This window comes from Nothoprocta perdicaria, unplaced genomic scaffold, assembly GCF_003342845.1.
Source record: "Nothoprocta perdicaria isolate Ctin4 unplaced genomic scaffold, notPer1 scaffold_3, whole genome shotgun sequence".
NCBI classification, from domain to species: domain Eukaryota; kingdom Metazoa; phylum Chordata; class Aves; order Tinamiformes; family Tinamidae; genus Nothoprocta; species Nothoprocta perdicaria.
This window is the reverse complement of record NW_020455532.1, coordinates 1,901,619-1,922,828: the sequence shown is the minus strand read 5'-3', so window position 1 is coordinate 1,922,828 and position 21,210 is coordinate 1,901,619. Positions and strand designations below refer to the sequence as shown.

The window sequence follows — 21,210 nt, the reverse complement described above, 5'->3', positions numbered from 1 at the left end:
CTATTTCCTGACCTGGGGAAATTAAAAAGAGAAGATATATGTGGGGGATAGAGAAAATTCTTTCTGCCCCTTGGAGCTGCTCAGTTTGGCCTGGGAGCATTCCTGAATGATGCTGAGGAAGTCAGCTCCTTCAGAGCACCAGTTAAGGGGGAAAGCAACGCTGCACCCAGCGAGATACCACCTCATCTGTTTGCTGAGGACCACGAAGAGAAGTGGAGCTAGAAATCAGGTCTCTTGGCCTCAATTCTGGCACTTTATTCACTCATTTTTATGATCCTACCATGGCAAGCCCGTAATCTCCTCCTCCTGAAACTGATGTCATCTTCTAGCTCACCTTGGCTTGCCTGATGCTAATAGCTCTTGCCTTCCCCAGGGCTGTCCCAGTACAGCAGTGATCCCCGCACAGAATGGGATTTGAACACTTACACTACGAGGGACGAGGTGCTGGAAGCCGTGAGGAACTTGCGGTACAAGGGAGGCAACACATTTACAGGCAAGTCCAGCTCTCAGCTATCTGCTGAATGGTTTCTGAGCTTGCAGGCCAGAAAGCTGGTCTCACAGGAGGATATCCTCCATGGGCAACATGGCCATTGTATGGCAAAAGAAAAAAGTAAAGGTTGAGGATGCTGTGCAGTGCTCTAGCCCACTATCCCTTCTCTGTTCCACCCCAGGTCTTGCTTTGACCCATGTCCTGGAACAGAATCTAAAACCAGAATCTGGTGCCCGATTGGAAGCAGGGAAATTGGTGGTCCTCTTGACTGATGGAAAATCCCAAGATGATGCCAACCTGGTTGCTCAGACCTTGAAAAACATGGGTATAGAGATATTTGCCATTGGTAAGTTCACAGCTACTAAGGAGCTATTAAGCTCTGCAAGGGCTAACGGACTTTCACTCTTGTTCAAATTGAAGGCTATGTTCCCTCAACTTCAACAGGAGCAGCTTGAAGGTCTAAAATTAAGATAGTGGTTAAGGCATCATTGCATTATGGCTAAGATGAAAATTAACTCAGTACAGGCAATATCTTCTTTTGTTTGCTTGTTTTTTAATAAACCCTAGGTCAYTGGAAAGATGTCATACCTTGCATCTATAAAGGCCTTGCCAGCCTTAGGGATCTGTACCTTGAGAGCARTGTTCTCACGTGGTGGGATTGCACTGGGGAGGGCAGGGGAGCTCCCTTGTAATTACTGCCTCTCACTGCTTCCCATTTCCTGGCATAAGGACATTGCCTTCTCTTCACTATCTGGCAGCAATAACGGGACACAGAATGGGCTTTGCAGCTCTGTCCTTGATGGCTAAATGAGCCTCCTAGAGACTAACACCTGGGAAATAAAGTGACAGAGAAAACTCACTTAAAAGTGCATCTCCTGGAACATAATGGGCTAATTTCTGCCAGGACTATGCAGGCGAGGGTTTATTACATAGGGTTATGTAGCTACACGGCTGGTCTGGTGATTTGCTTCGCAGACTGAGTGGAGCTGCTGAGCCCTGGCTGTGTTTTCTGCAGCACAGTGAAAACTCTGCAAGGTCTCTTCTTGGCAGGGATTTTTCCCTTTCCTCTTTAGGTAGAAGATCTTGAAATTTGACCTTTGTGTAGYAAAACCTGAGCTGTAATTTCCAAAGCATCTTAATTTTCACTGCAAGAGCATGCAGTCCATTGGGGAACTAGTTAGAGTGTGCAGTGGGGACACAAGTGATCTGAGCCACTGGACAGGGTGACAATAAGGGCTGCACTTGGGTGTGATAGGTTGAGTTGTCATCTGATAAAGCAAATGCATCCTTAGAGGGTTAGACAGTGAGTTTAGTTGTGAAAAGTGAGTGTGAAGGAGGAATAAATGCTGATCTGCTCTGGCTCCCAGCTGGGAAGCAAAATGTGTGGTCTGAGGTGGGGCTTGGTTTTCAGGCCATAAAAGAGGATGGGGAATAGAAGGGTAGGGGCAAAGATGCTCTGCATCTAAGTTCTGCAGAATAAATGGAGGGTTTTTAATTCATCCTCAACTCTTTGAAATGTAATGTGATGTTCTCATGAACAACGGACTGTGGGGCCTACTGACACCTCAAAAATATTTTAAGAAAATGTTGTTTATCCATTCATGTCCTCCCTCATCTGTGTCAAGTGCCTCCTAGAGTAAAAAATATCTGCCTTCCTGGTAGCAAGACCTGTAAGTGATGGGGAGGCAGGAAAACACTAGACAGATTTACTAGACTATCTCTAGGCCATAAAAGACCTTGACCTCACAGAGCTTAAGGCCATTCCCAGGCTCTGGACTAGGGCTGTAGCTTCAGGAAAGGCCACGGCCATTCTCAGGACTCACCATCCCACCAGGAAGCTTGGGAGACTCTTTTTGGAGAAGATGAGGATGGCAGCCCCATTCCGCCCCTGTGCCAACCCCGTGTAAGCAGTGGGAAAGCTGCTTGTCTCCGGGGAATCTTCTCAGTCCTGTTCTCCKTGCTCTACGAGCAGGGGTGAAAAACGCGGATGAGGCTGAGCTGAGGCAGGTGGCCTCGGAGCCCCTGGAGCTCACGGTCTACAACGTGCTGGACTTCCCCTTGCTGAGCTCCCTGGTTGGCAGGCTTGCCCGTGTCCTGTGCGCCAGGATCAAGGAGAAGAGGAGCAGCGAAAGCCCAGGTGAGGAGAAACCTGCCCGGCTTGTCCCCGTTAATTTGTGCTTGTTTGATACAATTAGAATATTGGGAGGGAGATTTTTGGTTTTGTTTTTATACACTTTAGCCTAAAGAAAGATGAACTTTTAAAAAAGAAACTAAAATACCTTCTGCTTGTTCATTTTGACAAGTCTTTAGGATTGAAGTGAAAATAGGTCATCTTTTGTATATAGGCAAAAATGCAGGCTTGTAGTGAAAATGTATTCCCAGCATCCATTAAAATACATAACTTGTTCTCAGCGAAGTGTTTGTTTTTCTATATGCCCAGATTTTTAGTGTTTATTTCGGATCATTTTGGAACAGATTTTTACCCTATAGGGAGGGAGACAGTAACTTGATTTGGAAAATATCACTCTTGAAAATAAACGTCTGAGTAAGAAAGTACATCTGGCCTGAGAAGATAAGTACAAGAAAGTAACTGTTTTGAATTCCTAGGTAGCATCCCTGTGAACTTGAGTCCCCAGCTGAGCCCAAGTGACCTTAAAATATCAGCGGTGACCTCCAACAGCATGCACTTGACCTGGAGTCCTCCCCTGAGGCCACCAAAGAAATACCGTATTGTGTATTATCCGTCTAGGGGTGGCGTCCCCAAAGAGGTGAGGGGCCTTTCTGTGGTCATCTTTGACAGCAGTATCTTCCAGGTGATGTCTGGGATTTTAAGTAGCCTTGAACAGAGTAAGAGATGAGAGTAGAAGTGCAAGTGTCACAGAATATTAACCAAAGACAAATTAAATGAACACTGTGACTACAAATGTCAGCTGATCCGATGGCAAAACACAAGAGAAATGGAGTTAGGTATCAGGTTGCTAGACACACGGCAAGACATCATGAGCACAGCTGGCTCCTTGCAAAACCCATGGAGTGTTACTTGGAGTGACTGCTTGGACATGCTGGTACACTGAACTGCCTAAGGATACTAATCTGGGATGGACAGAATAAAACATAAAAGCAAATTGAAATACTTGATGTGTTTCCACAGATTTCAGTAAGAGTGCTACTAGAACCTTTGCTAGATGTTCGTACAGATACCCAATAGGGATCCTACAGGTCCTTAAGGCCATCTCCATTTTGGGAAGGGCAAGAGAGCCTCCCCACAGAGAATAGCTGGGGAGGGCAAAAATTAGGAGGGCAATCAGACTTCACATTTCTGGGCCAGAACTACCACAAAGAAGTCACATGTGATAGGGAAATCCAGCAGTTTCGTTCCTAGAGAACCACTAGTTCCTCCCCGCCTTGACAGCCTTTGTTTGTGCTTGCAGGTGCTTTTAGATGGAGCCATCTCCTCTTTGCAGCTTGCCAACTTGACTTCGCACACAGAATACCTGGTGTCAGTGTCTGCTCTTTATGACACTGGTGTGGGAGACAGTCTGAGAGGCATCACCTCCACATGTAGGTCGTGAGCAGAGAGAATTACACTGACGGGCAGTTCTGCGATACCTGGACAAACCTCACTGTGACCTTCTCAAGCTAGAACCAGGCATAATATTTCTCCCCCTTCCGCAAATTGTGGTAGTCTGTATACAGCTATCTTGGTTCTTGGGAGATGCTCAGTACTTGACTGAACAAGACACTGAGGAACCCTCTTCAATTTCTTACTCYGTTTGAGCAGGAGATTAGACCAATGACCTTTGAAGATTCCTTCCTATCTGTGTCATCCTGCAGAGGAGGGCACTGTGTTAAGTAGATGGAGTAGCATCCCTTGCTAGAAATGTCTTTCATCCCCATGTCCCTTTTTCATCCTGGGTTTCCATGTTAATTAATCCTATTTATGCATCAGGTGCTGTTGGATGCTGGGCAGATGCCCACTGGCTTTCAGTAGCTCTTGCAAAGCCAGGACCCCCCTGGGGTTTGTCGTAAACCTCGTACACTGAGGATGTGTGTCCTAATTGCATTGCTTGAGCCGATGCTTTGGCTTTGATACCCTCGAACAGCCGAGGGGAACAGCTGTGCTTTAACTTGTATTTTGTGAGACTTTCTGTGCTGTTTTTCCCGTTCAGTGCCGTTGTCTCCCGCCGGTTCCCTGCGCGTCTCCGAGCTGAGTCACAAGAGCATGAGGCTGAGCTGGAGGGCGGCCCCGGGAGCCACTCACTACCTGGTGCTCTGCTCGGCAGCCCCTCGGGGCKCAGAGGACTACACGGTGGAGGTAGAGCCCAACGTATTGAGGACACCGTTTGTCCTCTGGCTGTCTCGGCTTGCCCGCTGTACAACTTGAGCGCACTGTGGCTGTGTGAGATCTGCAAAATCAGTGATAAAGTGTCGCCAACCTTTTATAAAAGTGTGCTCCTTTGTTTATAGACTGGTTTATAGGTTTTTGCAGTTAACATGAAACAAAAGATGTGCCTGGGTTCAGTTAGCGGCAGGTGGCAGCATCCCAGCTGCTATGGCCTGCGTGCAAGCCTGGCTTTCCCCGTGTGTCTCAGGACACGGGATTCTCCTCTTTTGCTTAAAATCTCAGCTTCTATGAGTCCCTTTCATTCTGTGTTACTGTAAGACATATATCACCTCCCAAGTGCTGCAAGTATATTCTCCTCTGGCCTTCATTCCCGTCCTGGAGAGATTAAGGAATTTGCCTTCCCTTTGCAAACTTTTGGGACTGTCCCTGAGAGGGTTGGGATTCATCATTGTGGAATACCTGTAAATTAAAATGACTGAGCTGCTTGATGTGTTGCCTTCCTTTTTGAGGCATTTTTATTAAGGATATGATTTGGAGGTACTATGGTTATAAAACAACCTTAAACTCCGTATTTTCAGTTGTGGARGCTGCTGCCCTTTCTACCTTCCCTTTTTTGGGGAATTCCCTAGGAAAAAAAATTCCCAATGAGTTTTTTTTCTTAGAAACAAAGAATAATTTTTTGTTTACAGCTGATGAAGTGTAAGAGACTTGCACAGCTGCAGGCCAGGGCAGGAGAAAGCAATGTGTCCTACTGATAACCGTACAACCCAAATTGTCAAGTGCCACTAGTGCAACCCAGAGGGGTCTTGGCCTCAGCCCGTGTATGGGCTGCTTGGTCCTTCCTCTGCCAAGGGCATTGGAGGGTACCCCAGAATCGAGGGCTACCCCAAGATGGTCTTTGTTGGCAGGTGAAAGTGGCCCAGCCTGAGGTTCTGCTCGACGGGTTGTCTCCCGGCACGGAGTACTCGGTCGCTGTGTATGCGATGTACGGGGAAGAGGCGAGTGAGCCAGCCAGCATCCAGGAAACCACCTGTAAGTGCTGCGTCCTACCAGGACAGCACTGAGCATTGAAGGCAGGAGAGATGTTAAATGAGATGCTTCCCTTACAGCTCATGGGGCTTGTAAACAGACTCTCTCTCCCCTGCTTCATCTTAAGCGACTATTGTTCCCTGAGGGGATTTCTAATCACTTGATAAACTGTGGAAAAGAGTGATTTTGCTCTGGTAAAAGAGTCTTCTTGAAAATAGTGTTCCCCAAAGTGCTTGTTCCTTGAGGCTAAAGGAAAATACTCTGACCTTTTTCTCCACCTGAGGCCCACATAACCTTTCTTGACATGGAGAGGCATGTATGGCAGTGCCATAAAAAGAATATTTCCCCTCGTGCTGAATGAGCCTCGTAGTTTAAGATGAAGCCCTCTAAGACCAGTTGTCTTTGTGCGGCTTTTAAAATCTTTACTTGTCTTTGTGCGGCTTTTAAAATCTTTAATTGCTGTCACTAATTCTTGCTGCAGTGCCCTTGAGCCCTCCCAGGTCCCTGAGTTTCTCCGAGATCAGCCACGCGTCCGTCAGGGTGAGCTGGGAGGCTGCGTCCGGGGCTGCCAAAGCTCATCGTGTGTCCTACGTGCCCAGCAAAGGCAGCAGYGCTGCGGAGGTGAGTCCTCAGCAAGGGAAAGGGAATTGGGAGAAGAGACAGTGCTCCGTGCTCCCTCAGCCCATGSATCCCTGAGGATTTCCCCACTGGCAGCATTTTGACAGCAGTGACTCTGACGTGGGCGCCTTCCGTGCTCTTGTCCCCGCTCCAGGGCTCCCAGCACTCACGTTACTCTTCCCTTGTAGATTGAGGTTCCTGGCACTGCATCCTCCACTGTCCTGAGACCTTTGTCCTCGCTCACCCAATACTTCATCAGTGTCAGGTCTATGTATGATGAAGGCGACTCCTTTCCCGTTACTGGCAATGTCACCACATGTAAGTAGGCAGTGGAAATGCTGGGAAATTCACGTCTTTGAACCCAAATACATGTTACAAAATTGGCCTTTTTTTTTAGCTATATGTTTACAGACTGGCCCTGGCACTGTTTTCAGAGTTGTTCTTTATGTGTGAAATGTGCCCGACTGCATTGCGTGTAAAACGAGATGGAAAGAATAGAGGAAAGAGGCACACAAAGAAACAGAACAGTTTATTGCTAACCTTGGTGTCCTTGAGTGCCCTCCTAGCCTTCTCCCTGTTAAAGTGCCAAAGTGATACAGGTGCTTTCTGCAAATTAAATAACCCTCCTTAATTAGGACTTGTTTTAAATATAATTTAGCCCTCTCTGTCCTGATGGCTGTTGTCGTTTGGGTCTGGGTAAATGTAAGACAGGCTGGTCTCAGACATCTGCCTGGTGGATGCTTTGTTCCCTGACCATCTGCTCCCTACCTAGGCTCTGTCAAGGTGCTGTCAGTGCCTGCACTTCCAACATGTTTTCCTCCTGCTTCCCTCAGTGAAGGTCCCCCCGCCGCGTGCACTGAAGGTTACTGAGCTCTCGGGAAACAGTCTCCAGCTGCAGTGGGAAGCTGTCGCTGCTTCGGATGTAGTTGTCTACCAGATCAGATGGAGTCCCCTTGGTGGAGAGAAGGCTCAGGAGGTACTGGACCATGTGTGACTGTGATGCTGGGTTGACCTCGTGCCTGCTTGGTGGCTCTGAACTCACCTCTGAGAGAGGAATGAAGAGGTTTATTCAGGCTAATAGACTGGGGAAATTCAGTGGTTCACCAGCTGATTGGAGGAGCCTTTGGAATAAGAGAGGATCTGTCCTGGACCTGGATCTGTTCAGACAATTAGTCAACAAATTGAGTGCCAGAAGAGAGAGGAGCTGTGAAGGGCTACAAGAGGGCAGCCCTGAGTCCTAAAGAATTTGGGAAGATGGGAGAAGTTCTCGGAAGAATTAAAGGATGAAATTCAAGAGGGGCAAGTGCAAAGTACTAGGCTTAGGCAGGAATAATTAATTACAGGTATACAGGATGTAGAACAAATAGCCAAGTAGCAATTCAGCAGAAAAAAGAGCTGGGGTTACAGAGAATCTCCCATCCACAATGTCAAGTCGCTGCGGAAAAGACAAGCATCATACTCAGATATTTATAGCTAGAGGTATCACCTCTAAGATAGGTGAAGCAACTTCTGTTCTGCTTAGTGCTGTAAGCACAGACTACTTTTGGAATACTGCTCTTTGAGAAAGATGTAGTTCTTTGCCGCTGGAATAAGGGTGTAGTGGGACTTCTGTTTTCAGTACCTCTAAAAGAGGTTTCAGAGTGTGGCTGAGCAGTGGTACGAGCACTTGTGCTTTGCAAGACTGTCTCAGAATAGCCTGTATGTATTCTAGCTTGTCTTACAGAGCTGGGATAGGAAATTACAATGAAAACATAGCAAAAAGATTTTATGCTCAGCATAAAGTACCTCGTGTCAGAGCACTATGTTGTGTAGTAGCTGCTAAATATAGTTGGACAGAAATGCAAGGCCATCTGCTCAGCATTAATTAGGGCTGAATTTTTGCCCCTGCTTAAATATGTGCAACCCACAAGGGCAGACTTGTCCCCAAAGCCCAGTGATAACTCATGAATACCTACAGGCGGTCTGAGAGCCAGGCACGTGGATGGTGGGAGCTGGCTTGGGGAAACCTGGGATTCTCCTGACCCGTTTCTTCCCCCGTTGCAGCTCTCCGTTGCTGGAAACGTGGCGACGGCCATTCTGCCAAGCCTGCAGAAGGACACGGACTACAGGATATCCATGTGGGCCTATTACAAGGATGGTGCTCGAAGTGACACCGTTTCCGTTCAGCACAGGACCAGTAAGTGCTCGGTATCCACGGCTTAGGGAAAACACATAGGGCATGGGATGTCTCAGAATAACTGCTAGGAGATGCTCCTCTCCAGCTTTGAAAAGCCCAGACTAGATGTATGAGAGTGGCTGGCAGCATTTAGACTCCAATTTTCATGTTCTGAGTCTCTCCTGCAAACTATAGGCTGGGCACACTTAAGCAGGCTGGTGTATCTAGCAGATATCTGATGTCCTTGCARTGTTCTTTGTATAGAATACACTGCTTCCCCCCTCCCATTTCATTATAGTATATTGATGCAAATGTACTGTTTTTCTGTAGGGTGTTCAGCTGAGTGTGTCACAGCGCTGCCTAATAAATGTTTCCTGCTCGTTAAATATTGCCAATTAAGGAGGGTGAGGAATTCTTTGGCTACGTAATTGCTGAATCACGCTTCAGCTGAGGGCACTTAGGAAAATGAGAGCGAATCCTGCAGTCACACTCTGTGTGGAAGCATTATCTAAATCTTGCTTTGTGCAGACAGGATAGGAGGTTAAAAAGTGGCATTCCCCGAGGTCCTCTTAATTAATATTGCCTGTGTAATGGCTTTGTTGGCAGCAAATGCAGTACGATTCATTCAACAGTGGCACTCCTCTCCTGCATCTCTCTGCTCTCAGCTTCCTTTGCAGAGCAGACTCATTTAGGTTGATGCTGMGTTGATGAAGCTTAGAGTAAATGGCAATTTTGGAATAAGAAGTTGAGGTTTTGCTAATGAATAATAATAACCTTTGTTTATGTAACGAAGTATCCAGCCTGGGTGCTGCCAGTCAGTTTGCACGAGCAGTCAGGTCTGTGTCACGTATATCACGTATGGGTTCAGTCTATCAGTGTCTTTGGGTTACACAGCTGTAATCAGGCTGTGTTGAACAAAAGCAGATYGTGGTGTGGAAAGGGAGAAAAAGGCACTCTTCCTACTGCTGCTTTTCTATTTTCTTGGCAGCATCGCCACACGCAGAAATAGGTAAAGGTGTGAAGTTTCTCTTAAAAATGCATTAGTAGAATTTGTAAGAATACTGCAGCTTAAGGGCAATGATGGAAGCAAAATTCAGCAGGAAGCGCCCTGGTGACACAGGCTTATCTCTGTCCTTCGTTCTTCCCTGAATACAGTTTTCTTGAAGGTTAAGGAAAAAGAAAGCCAGGTCAAAGTGATGTTCTTTGCGTGCTGGTTTTGTGAATCAGAACTGTATTCCTCCCTTGGGGGCGAGGGAAGAACTCCAAGCTTCTTTCACTTGGGACTACTTTTCTTCTGGCACCTGGTGAAACATCCCATTTCAAGGTCAAGTGGTTTATGCTAAAAGGGATGCTGCAGAAACCTCACAGAAAATAGGCCCCATCAGCAGAAACATCATCTTTCTTCCTAAAACCCATYCATCATTACAATGTGTTGTTCTGTAGGATTCGCCTAAGGTACCTCTTTTTCTTAGCAGGCAGATTTTTTTTTTTTTTCAAAATTATGGATTGATTTATTTCCAAAGTGCTTAGGAACTCTGTTTAAAATGGCTCAAATGTCTGGAAAATGAACAAAGTTGGAGAAAGATTCCTATGCTGCAGGTCCCTTTCTATCTTGTAGCTTGTAGACCATGAAGTGCTTACGTATCCCCTTCCTCTTGCTAAGTTATGTGAGCAGCAGCCTCCAACCTTGGACTGAGAAATGTCTTCAACTCCACTAGCTTCCTATATGTTGTCTTCTCTGTAGGCTATACAATTGCAAATGAAAGGAGTTGAAATGTGGGGAAGAAGCTTCAATCCATGATAATGAAGGCAAAATGTTCATCTAAATCATTACAGATGAATGCTCAAATGGCGTGGGCTCTAGGGCTTTATTCTTATTTGGAAAGTGTCTGTTTTGCTAGCTAGATCCAACTGGGAGCAGCCTGAGATTCCTGCTGCGGAGGAACGGAGAGGAGAGATTCAAGAGGTAACGGAAGGCACAGATGGTGTCCCCTGTGTACGAGAGGCTTCTTTCCTCTTGSACAGCCTAGAGAAGTGACCTTTCCCCTGGCTGTCACATCCATGCCATCAAATTCTGCCAAGCCCRAGGGCTTTCCAGAATAAACCTGATCGGAAGACTTCCCCTAACTACCCGCTTTGTTCACTTAAACAGTGTCTGRCTTATAGCAGCTGAATCAAACAGCCAGGACAGAGAACATATATGCAGAGGTATAGCAGAGCAGTAAGCAATAGTGCTGTCGAAGTGACTTTTCCTTCCACACTTGCTTTCTGCTCCGTTTTATCTTGTAGTGCTGCCCTGCAACGGCATCCAGCTTGATTCAGCTGCCAGGAAACCTGGTTCAGCTTCAGTACATCTAAGCTCATTTTATCCAGGAAAAGGAAGGAGGATCAATGAAGATGCAAATAATCTTCATTCAACAGGGACTTGAAGGTCACCTCAGACTCTGCCGGGTGGGCAGAAGAGCTTGTTTGCTTTACAGTAAAACTACAGAGAAGAAATCTCACAGCCTGAATTTGTGCTCTTGGCGGTTGTTAGGGCTCAGCTACCACATTTAGTCTCTTATGAGTCAAATGCTTCCTTTTTTTTGTCTACAACTTCTTGTTTGTTCACACCAGCTTGGATCCAAGGCCAGACACCTGCTTTTATGCATAACAAGAGACGGGAAATGCTCCTTAACTTGGAGTAACTGACTCCAAGTCGCTCGTTTCAGTAGTGGCTCAGGTGAGCCCCCTCTGGCCTTCACTTAATGGCTCTTAGCTCCTGGTCAGAACCATGACTCATGTAGAGCCTCTTTGTTGCCCATTTGCCACAGCAGGACCCTGAGGAAAGAAAAACATCTAAATCATAACAATTTCTCAGCTATACTCTCTGGTAAATCTTATTCTTGCTTAGCTGTGTACCTGTTTACATATATACATATATACATATATACATATATACATATATACATATATACATATATACATATATACATATATAAATACATCTATACAGCAGGGTTGGGTGCCAGAAAGAGGCAGGTCGGGCACCGTGTGCCATGCCCTCCCAAGGCTGCTGCGCTTTGGGGTGAGAAGAGCTGGACAAAACTACTGTGTGCTGGTTGCTCTGCATTATTTTAGCATAGCTATAAAACAGAAGGACAAAGGCAAACACAGTATTAACTAAAAAATATTACAAATTTTGAAGTGTAAGCAGTAATAGGTGCAAAAGCCAGCGTTGATGGCTCAGTTTAGACATTGCTCTCTGCTTTCTACCTGGCTCACCTTTAATCTCCACTGCAGATTCCCGGAACCCACCCACCAACCTCTTCATTGACTCGGAGACCCCCACCAGCCTCCAGGTCCGCTGGGACCCCCCCGACGGCCGCGTGCAGCACTACAAAATCGTCTACAGCCCCGTTTCTGATAGCCGCGCTCAGCAAACAGTAGGTCTCCAGCTCCTTTGCAGGTGACAGGCTGTGGCCTAGAGGGACACGGGGACAATTTCACATTTAGGGGAACTCAGCTCATGCCAGTGGGATTTACCTTAKGGATAACTGGTTTGCAGGAATACAAGAACACCCCTATTCCTGTGACTTGCCAGCATGCTGCTTCGTGGCAGTTTTTGCACTACTGAAAGGCAGTTCTGTAGAGAGCCAAAGTCCTCCAGGCTTCTTTACTAATCAAGTATTTATGTCTATCAGAGCTGCTGCTGATGCAGTTTTCTCTTCTCCCTGAACTACAGTGGGAAATATTCAGAGACAGAGGGGYAGGGAATAAACCCACTTTCCTCTGACTTGGGGTGGTTAAGCACTAACCACTCAAAACTCAGGATTTCGTACCCAAGTTCGATCTAGTTGCTATGGACTAAGGAATTTTCAACCCACATCAGAATGTCTACATGGAGCGTATAGGGTGCTCACACAGGGCCATACTATTCCCTTGGGCACAGCCTGATGTCAGTGAATAGCCAGGCTTCCTTGGTTTGCTTTTGCTGTTGCCTGAACTAGGTGGGCTTGCTGTCCTGAGCCCTGATGTCTCAGGTCTTGCAGCTTCGTGTGACCCCAAGATGACCATAATATCTGTAGAGCAAAGTCTGCATCAACGCTGGGCTCTTTTTCCCTCCTGCCGTAGGTAATGGCTTCTGGCAAAAGCAGCAGTGTCACCCTGCAGTCCCTGCTGCCCGACCGAGCCTACAAGGTGACCGTTTCTGCTGTCCACAACACGGGCGAGAGCGAAAGCAGGACCACAACAGGCCGCACGGGTGAGTGGATCGCGTGTGCCCTGCTGGTAACCTGCCACCCATCGGTCCCCAGGCAGGGTTCATGGCGGGGGTCATTGCTTGCACTGCTCTGGAGCTGCAGACAGGCTTCTGCTCATCAGCATTGACTGAAAACCCTGAAAATAAAATCCTGCCTAACTCCTGCACTCCTCCCATGCACTGTTTGCATCGATGCAATTGCAGGATAACAGAGAAGAGCCAGCAATGCAGACCTCGAGCTATCACAGTCCTGAATAATAGAGCTCTCATGCTTTGTTTTCTCTTTCAGCTCCTGTGTTGTCTAAACACCCTTCAATAAGAGGATTTGTTCCATCTAAAGCAGAGGGTAAATCACCTGCTGTAAAGTATTGCTTAGTTTTTCCAAAAACAAATCACGTTGCTTAGACCTTGCAAGGCAGGCAGGAATGACTGGTTCTTGACAGGYGCCTCTGGAGACTGTGAATCTGTCCAAGGAAAAGCCTGAAACCATGCAACAGCATCTTAAAATCAAACTCATTTAGTGAAGAGGCTGATAGTATTTTTAAAGGATTTCTGTGCAACTTGGCCAAAAATGGAGCAAAGAGAATGATGGCATGTTTTAAATTAAAGTTCTGTGCAAAGTATCTTATTAAATTTAATGAGCATATGTTCTTGTCGCTGATACAAAGCAAACTACAAAGTGGATTAGTGAGAAGTGTTGAATTAATGAGGTTATAAAGAGCTGATAAGAAGCAAATATTAGAATATAGATACTGTTGCAGTAATGTCCTTTCCTATCTCTTTGAAATTATTTGAAATACAACTTCAGCTTTAAAAACTTATTGAAGGAAGCCAATAAGGCTTCCCTTAATGAAGTAGATAAAAGTGAAGCAGATCAGCTGAGGGAATTGTGGTTTGTACCAAAGAAAGAATGTAGCAGGTTGATTTTTCAAGTGGCTTATTGACAAAATCTACAAATGTTCAGACCACAGTTGGAAAGTCATGTGAACTTTTAAGTAGAAATCTGTCATGCCACAAGTTTGGAGCCACCGTGTAGAATGTCACAACTTCTGCAGAAACCTTTTGGAGAATTTAGTTAGAAGCACTGCTTTTCTGATGAGGTATGAAGCGGTATATGATGTAATAATAGAAATAAAAGGATTACAATGAAGGCTTAATATAATGATCTGCTAGATTGCATTATACTGTGACGTAGAAAATTGTTTATGAAATAGCCCATCTTGTCAAGTGTCCTTGATTTTCAGGGACGTTTCTCATTTTGCAGCAAGCATTCCCGTTGTCCCAGCTCCATCTGGCAATCATGGTGTGGGATTTAAATGGCAGCAGATAATTGAAAATTGCGGTCGTGCCCTGCTTACCAGAACACTCTCTTACCTGAACACCTTAAATGGAAAGGGTCCATAACCAAGTCTTCACTGAGGTGTCACAGTTTATAGACTTTTSTCCCTGGTGTATTTGAGATTTCTGCTCTGTGGCATGTTAGAGGGTTCCACAAGAGCGCTCCTAAAAGGAGAATTGCAAAATATTGCCCAAAACTCTTCATGTTTCCCTCAAAATCTGAAAGGCCAAGGAATGGTGTCTTCAGAAGAATAAGGAAGGGCACAGATTTTGCAGATTGCATGGGTACATGTAATTGGAGTGTATGATTACAGGTGCTTGTTTCAGTAAAAGTAGTACTYTTTAAAAGTAGCATTTAGATATCTATGAATAGAGAGAAACACATTGAATATGACGCTCTTTTATTTCCTTCTTGCAGCCTGCCCCACCATCAGCTCTCCTGAAGGCTCGGTGCGAGGTACAGTATCACGTCACGCTGCTGGGGTGCTGGGTTGTGATTGTGGAAGCACTTTCTGATCTTGTTTGTCCAGAAATACACAATGTCTGAGCAGAGGGGAGGTGGTTTTCCAGTCCTGCCAAAGTCTGAGAACTGTAATAGGAAAATATCCCTCGGCAGGTAAAACCTGAGACCTGTCAAGTGCTGACGAAGAAGAAGACCTTGCAAGCTGAGGGACAGAAATAGAGACAGATACTGATCCAAACCTGAAAGGTTAGAGTATGTCCATAGAATATGGAAGACATGGGCTACATTACTGCTTTGATGGAGAATTGTCCCTTCCTTTATCCAGAATGATTGCTTTTCCTATCTGGGTTTGGGTCAAAGCAGTAATTTGTGGGTCTCTCTTCCTGTTGGAACAACTTTATTTCATCTGAATAATTATTCGTTAAGTGAAAGGAAGAGAATGACTGTTTAAGTGAAAGGACTGTTAAGTGAAAGGAAGAGTATCACCACCCTCCAACTGGGCATCGTTTAGGTGAAGGTTCCTGGTGGTTTCTCCACTAGGTCTTGCTTTRCTGTCACCACTGCAGCCTCCAGGCCAGGAAGAAAGTCGTAGCTCAGGACATATGTCCCTTCTCAGCAGCTCAGGTGCAAACAGCCCTTCTTTCAGCAGTGTCGTCTTCTGTTTCTCCCCTACTTGTCCATCTTCTCCGTTGGAGGGGAAAGGCAGCAGTCTGCCTTCCATATGTCACCCGTATGTCTGGATTTAAAGCTTCTGGCGAGATGGTTTAGTCAGGCTATATGAGAGATTGCTTGAGGATTATAATTTCTCAAGAGAGTCTTCTCAAAACAAAATTATTTTCAAATTTTCCGTGCCTGGTTGTTTCTTGGGTGCTGCTCAAAGCAGTTGAATTGCAAACCCATAATAAACATTGCATTCTCCTAAGCTCATTTCTTTATCCACTCTCTGAATCCATTATATGGCTGTTTCCCAACACGAATGTAGCTGTGACTTACGCCTTGCTTTCAGTCTTCATACTACTATTTTTAATGTACATTTTAATGTAGACTCAGTGCCAGGACCCGCACAACACAGATAAATAGCTCTCAGCAGGTAATTTCTTCTGACAAATTCCCTAGCGTTGTTGAGAAATGAAAAACAACTAAATGAACAAATGAAAAATCTTGTAGCAGCCGATGTGCAAAACAACATCCCGAGCCAAGGCACTACGGAAGATGGTGCCTGGGGAAGGGCTGAGGAAGTCCACGCCGAAAGGACCATATTGTAATGAAGTTGTAGCCCTTCTTGTCTCTTAAGAGCAAGATATCTCCCTCATCCCAGCCTGCTGCAAATTCAGATAAACTAAAAAAAGAAGCCCAACTGCAAGATCTTGTCTTACTGAAAAAAAAAAKAAATAAAAAAAGAAATTGAAATGAGAAATGAGAAAATGACTCAGAGCTTTAATGATGAGCTGGGAAAGTGAGATGAAGCTGCATGAGCTAGAGAGGCGATGTCAAASATGTCAGGGGAGAATCTCTGTAGACTGTGTAAGGCAGATCACTGCTGGGTATTTCATGAAAATAGAGAGAAATGGAAATGCTCCTATTTTGAAGTTCTTGCCTGATTTTTATGACTCTTGCATATGAGGCATTTCAGAGCAGAGATAATTCTCCCTCCATGCTAGCAATTACTGGACTGATTCCATGTCTTTTGAAGATAATATTTTTACATCAATGTGAAAAGGAAAAACTGTTTGAGCAACTTTTCTCATTTGTTTCTCAATCTGGAGACTTAAAAAAAAAAAAAAAAAAAGACAGTCTGTCTGCAGTGCAGCCTTCCACAAGAGATGTGATTACAGCAAATGTATGCAGAGAGTGCAGGGCTATGCTGTTTTCCTTGGCTACAACTTGTAGTATATGCTCCAGGTTTGCAGTGAGTTTGTACAGCCTGTGCTTCTTGCTTTCCTCCTTACTGCTCACTCCACTCTAGCTGAAAGCTAATTCTGCAAGTCCTGCACTCACGTTGCCTTCCTGGCAGAGAAAGACGCAGGCAGAAATACCTCCTTTCAGTGTGATGCAACGGCCGTGTTGCCTTTATGAAAGATTTGATTCATTTTTCGATCTGTTTCATCATAAAACAGCTCCAGCAGTGTTGTCTGAGTTGCTACTGCCTCCCAGCCACTTCACAGAATTATTCGGTGCTCTGAGAAGCCCAGATTAAAAATGTTCAGCTGCTCCCTTGCATTGCCACACTCCATTTGGTTTTCTCAAGATCTCAAGGGAACTGGATCTAGGAGTACCTCTCCTAAGCCAAAGAGATGAAAATTCMCTTTTTTTTTTGTTGTTTTTTTCCCCAGGATTTGATATGATGGAAGTTTTTGGATTGGTAGAAAAGGAATATGCCTCTATTAAAGGAGTAGCTATGGAGCCTTTTGTGTTCAGCGGTTCCCGGACCTACACTCTCTTCAAAGATATTCAGCTCACGCAGAGAACCAGGTAATTTAGCAACTTAGCTGGTATCAGCATCATGATGATTATCTGTCTGAAGCATCCACATTAGCTGTGCTCACAGCAAAGAAAGATCACTGATTCGTGTATGAATGATTAAGTCCCATTAGCAACTTCAAAATGAACTCGCACAGACAGTGAGTCTGTAAACTCCATGAGTCTGTCATGGTTTGAGAAATTAAACCATAGATAGACTGAAAAGAGTGCCAGAGGTTATTTTCCCTTCATATATTGAGAAATTAACCCCTTCATATATTAAGAAATTAACCCCTGACTTGCCTCAGGATGAATCAGAATATGGAATACATCATGCAGAAGTCAATAGGACACAATAGAGCTACTTTTCCTACCAGTGCTACACACCAGCAGGCTCGGATGGACATAAGGATTAGGTCATATATTGCTAATATGCTATTCTTTAGGTGATCTGTTTATCAATATAGCTATCTCAGAGTTGGAAGTTTGAGATGACAGTTACATCTCCAATGCTTTCTTGCAGCATCTCTGGTTTGGAGACAAATCCTTGTTTTTAGAAAATGTTTAGCTCATAGCTGCTGTCACTCAGCAGGTTGGTCTTTATTGATAAGAAGGATTAACCATTGACTTTGGGTCAGTGGGACCTTACCCCATTTGTTGCTTCATCTCAARGTCCCACAAGTTGCACTGGGCCACCTTTTGGCCCAGGCAGCCCCACTGATCTCTGTTATTCTTTTTTTTTATATATATAGTTATAAATTGGGAATGATTTGACTCTTGACATGCAGTGCTGCTTTGTGTTAAGCCTAATTACTGAGGCAGTGGCTGAATTTAATCATCGTTACAGAAGCAAAGCTTCTGAGAGTAAACAAAGTCGGGGAAATTCAGAGAGCTCTTTGGTCTAAATACTCAGAAAATGATGCTTGGTCCTTTTGTTCGGCTGGTAGTTATGCCTTTGCAAGGACATTACTTCTTCAGGAACAGAGAGCAAAAAGAACTTGACATTATTTATGAATCAGTCCTGAAAAGATGCTTGATGAGTTGTGTATGTGCCCATGCAAATGTGTGCTGCTTCAGATTACAGATGCATTTCAGGCATAACCAATTTGACCTTCCTCGTTGGCCTGTATCCTCTAATTACTACTGCTGCCTGGTGCTTTCTACCAAGTTTGGCACTCGGCTGGGAGGGGACTTGGTTGCCCCAACAGTGGGTGACAGCATTTGGTGCACGTTCATGAGTTCCAGAGTTGAGTCTGGTTTTTTTTGCAGCTGGGGCACGGAGAGGATCTAGGATCTAGGCTTTCTGTGCATGTTGGGCTTCTCCACAAAGAAGATTCCTACAAATTTCTGCTATAGCTTGGTGATTTACCCCGTTCAGCAGGATCTCCTGCCTCTTCCTTGATGAGGAGATCTGGGGACAAATGCAGTAAGGACCACACTGCATCTCGGCACAAGGAGAAGGTCCTTTGAGGGTCTCACAGTGCACGTCAAGGATTCAACAGAGACTTTAGAAACGTGAGAAAAGTGCTCAAGATAAAGGCAACTTCTCTCCTGATATATCTCGTTCCACTGTCATGACTTGTGCCAGGAGAGAATTTGGCCCTGTGTTTTGTTCCCATAGGTTGATCTTTTCTAGACCATTATACCCGAGACACCCTACAAGCAAACCCGGTGTGTCAGAAGGATGTTTCTTGCTGCTATTCATCACTGTAAGCCCCTGACTCCTGCTTGGCTTGTCTCATTGCAGTGACGTGCACCTCTTTGCCATCCCACCTGAGCACACCATCATCATCCTCCTCCGCCTCCTGCCCGACACCTCCAAGGAGCCCTTTGCAGTGTGGCAAATAACCGACGAGGACTTCCAGCCCCTGCTTGGTGTTATCCTTGACTGTAAGGTTTCATGATGAATAGATTGAATTCAGGTATTCCTATACATTCCTGGGAGCAGCAGAACTCGTTTCTTTATTAAATTGGGCAGCTTGTTATTTCAATGTTTTTGTTATACGTCAACAGTCATTGAAAAGCTTTGCTGCTGCTGCCAGCGTAGCACTTCAAATGCTTCTCAGTGCAGTAAAATATGTGTTTTCATCTTTATTTAATCTATAACGTTCTTTGTTTTTGCATGTTGTTTTTCTTTTCTGCTTTTTAGCAATACTTGCTTATGAAGTCTTTCACCGTRTTTAAGCCTATTTATTTGTTATTGTTCAGTACGTGGGGGAAATCAAATTCTGTTTTAATTCTACATTGTTATTTGTCCTGTTTTCCCTGTAGCCAGTAAGAAATCCTTGACCTATTTCAATCATGACTACAAGGCTGATTTACAGGAAGCCTCCTTTGACCAACAGGAAGTGAAGAAGATTTTCTATGGGAGCTTTCATAAGGTCCTTATCAAGGGAGAAATGTAGCTCATGGTCTTACTCCAGTCTGAGAATATTGTGTCATCAATGTATGTTGTTCAAAGCAAAGAGATTACAGAAATTCTCTGCATCCAGACTGCTAGTGAACTTGCAAATGTATTTATTATGCTAAGGTTATAATTATGAGGAATTGGGGTTCATCTCATGTGCAAATATATGATCTTAGCACATTGATTGCTTTTTAAAATGCATTGCACATTTATCCCTGTTACAAAGACTAATGGGGATAGATAAATTATGCCCATGCWTTATGGCTGTCATTATTATATGTAATATGTCGCAGAAATGTGAAAGGACGTAGAAAAAAAATACACAGAATGTATCCTAAATTATAATCATCTTTGTAGAAGATGAGGAAGTTTTGCCATTTCTGTATGTGTTTATACAGCATATATTTTCAAATATACAGTTTTCTAAAGGTATAAGTTCCCTGCACAAACCGGGTGTTTTTACTCCAAGGAATGTGTTTTATGAATTGCACAATCCCCTAGTTSTGTCACCTTGATTATTTTTGTCCCCAGACAGTTCATTTGGGGGAACGTGCTTCCTTCTGGTGTTGGTAGATGGTCCTCGTGGTTCGTAGTGGCAGAGACAGTTGGGTCCATCCCAGCTCTGCAGGAGCTGTAGGTACCACTGCTTGCTGAGGACAGGGGACAAGTCCAGCCCCACTGAGCCTGAAGGGGCTTTGCAGGGATGAGAGACAGGCACAGGTAGATGTGCCTAGAGGAACCGTCCCCAGGCACAGAAGAGGTGGTGCAGGAACACCAGAGAGCTGGCAGTCCAGGAGAGCACAAAAACTGAGCAGTGAGGAGCTCAGKTTGGAGGCAGGGGGGAATGAAGGACAATGGCAGAGCCCCAGGAGCAGGGGCTGTTTTCAAGGTCCTTGTCCACAAGCGGCTTGTTGGCTTTGGAAGTGCTTCCTTTTTGCTAGCAGCTGCCTTTCCAGTTGCTCTCTGCTTCCCTTTCCCATCCCTTCCCAGGAAAACAAACCATCGAGGCATTTCTCAGCCTTGATAAATTAGTAGCTTTTTTGCTCTGCGGTCGATACATCACTAGATCGAAAAAGGCTTAGCCCTATGAGTGCGCAGATCAGATTCTCCTGCTTTTATAAATAAACTTTGCAAAGGGAGTGAAACAGAGATGCACCCGAGCTCAATCCCCACTCTGGTTTATGCTGAGGTTCAGATCAGTGTCCAGATTTTACAGCAAAATCTCTCCCAGGGAATGAATCGCATTCCATATCCAGCCAGACCCAAAACTTCAGCCCAAGTGTGACCAGGAGCCCAGTTCAGAGTAAAGCAGCGAGCAGCCCCAGTGTATTTTGACCTTTGCATCCTCCTCATCGGAGCATCCCCTTCCCCCAAGTGTAGCCAGCTGCTAGGGGCCGAGATTTGGGTCTTGCTGAAGGCTAGAGTGATGTGAATTGGCTTGAGTGCCTTTCAGGAGGCTTTCAAAGCAGTGACAAATGCAGCATGGATTTAATGTCACATCCATCAGTGCAGTGGTGCCTGCTGCCTGGAAAGCCCGAGTGAGATCTGTGAGAGGTACTTTGCTTTGTGTTAAATGTGCAAGAGAAAAATATCCCTTTCTCCCTGAAGTAGCAAGCATCATCTCAATTAATGCTATGGATATTGACTTCATTCACAAATTAATAG

At 45.0% G+C, this 21,210-nt stretch overlaps 1 protein-coding gene across 1 annotated transcript in view; it reads left to right on the top strand.

The window, feature by feature from the left end:
• COL20A1 (collagen type XX alpha 1 chain) overlaps positions 1-21,210 on the top strand; it is a 43,042-nt gene that overhangs the window by 7,744 nt on the left and 14,088 nt on the right. Inside the window, exons 7-24 of the mRNA XM_026042253.1 lie at positions 374-493; positions 672-836; positions 2,463-2,627; positions 3,098-3,258; positions 3,922-4,051; positions 4,660-4,805; positions 5,744-5,867; positions 6,346-6,485; positions 6,671-6,800; positions 7,316-7,458; positions 8,526-8,658; positions 11,920-12,062; positions 12,751-12,880; positions 13,167-13,223; positions 14,634-14,672; positions 17,012-17,150; positions 18,886-19,028; positions 19,410-19,519. Coding sequence (XP_025898038.1) covers positions 374-493; positions 672-836; positions 2,463-2,627; positions 3,098-3,258; positions 3,922-4,051; positions 4,660-4,805; positions 5,744-5,867; positions 6,346-6,485; positions 6,671-6,800; positions 7,316-7,458; positions 8,526-8,658; positions 11,920-12,062; positions 12,751-12,880; positions 13,167-13,223; positions 14,634-14,672; positions 17,012-17,150; positions 18,886-19,028; positions 19,410-19,519 — 2,318 coding nt within the window. The remainder of the gene's footprint in view (positions 1-373; positions 494-671; positions 837-2,462; positions 2,628-3,097; positions 3,259-3,921; positions 4,052-4,659; positions 4,806-5,743; positions 5,868-6,345; positions 6,486-6,670; positions 6,801-7,315; positions 7,459-8,525; positions 8,659-11,919; positions 12,063-12,750; positions 12,881-13,166; positions 13,224-14,633; positions 14,673-17,011; positions 17,151-18,885; positions 19,029-19,409; positions 19,520-21,210) is intronic.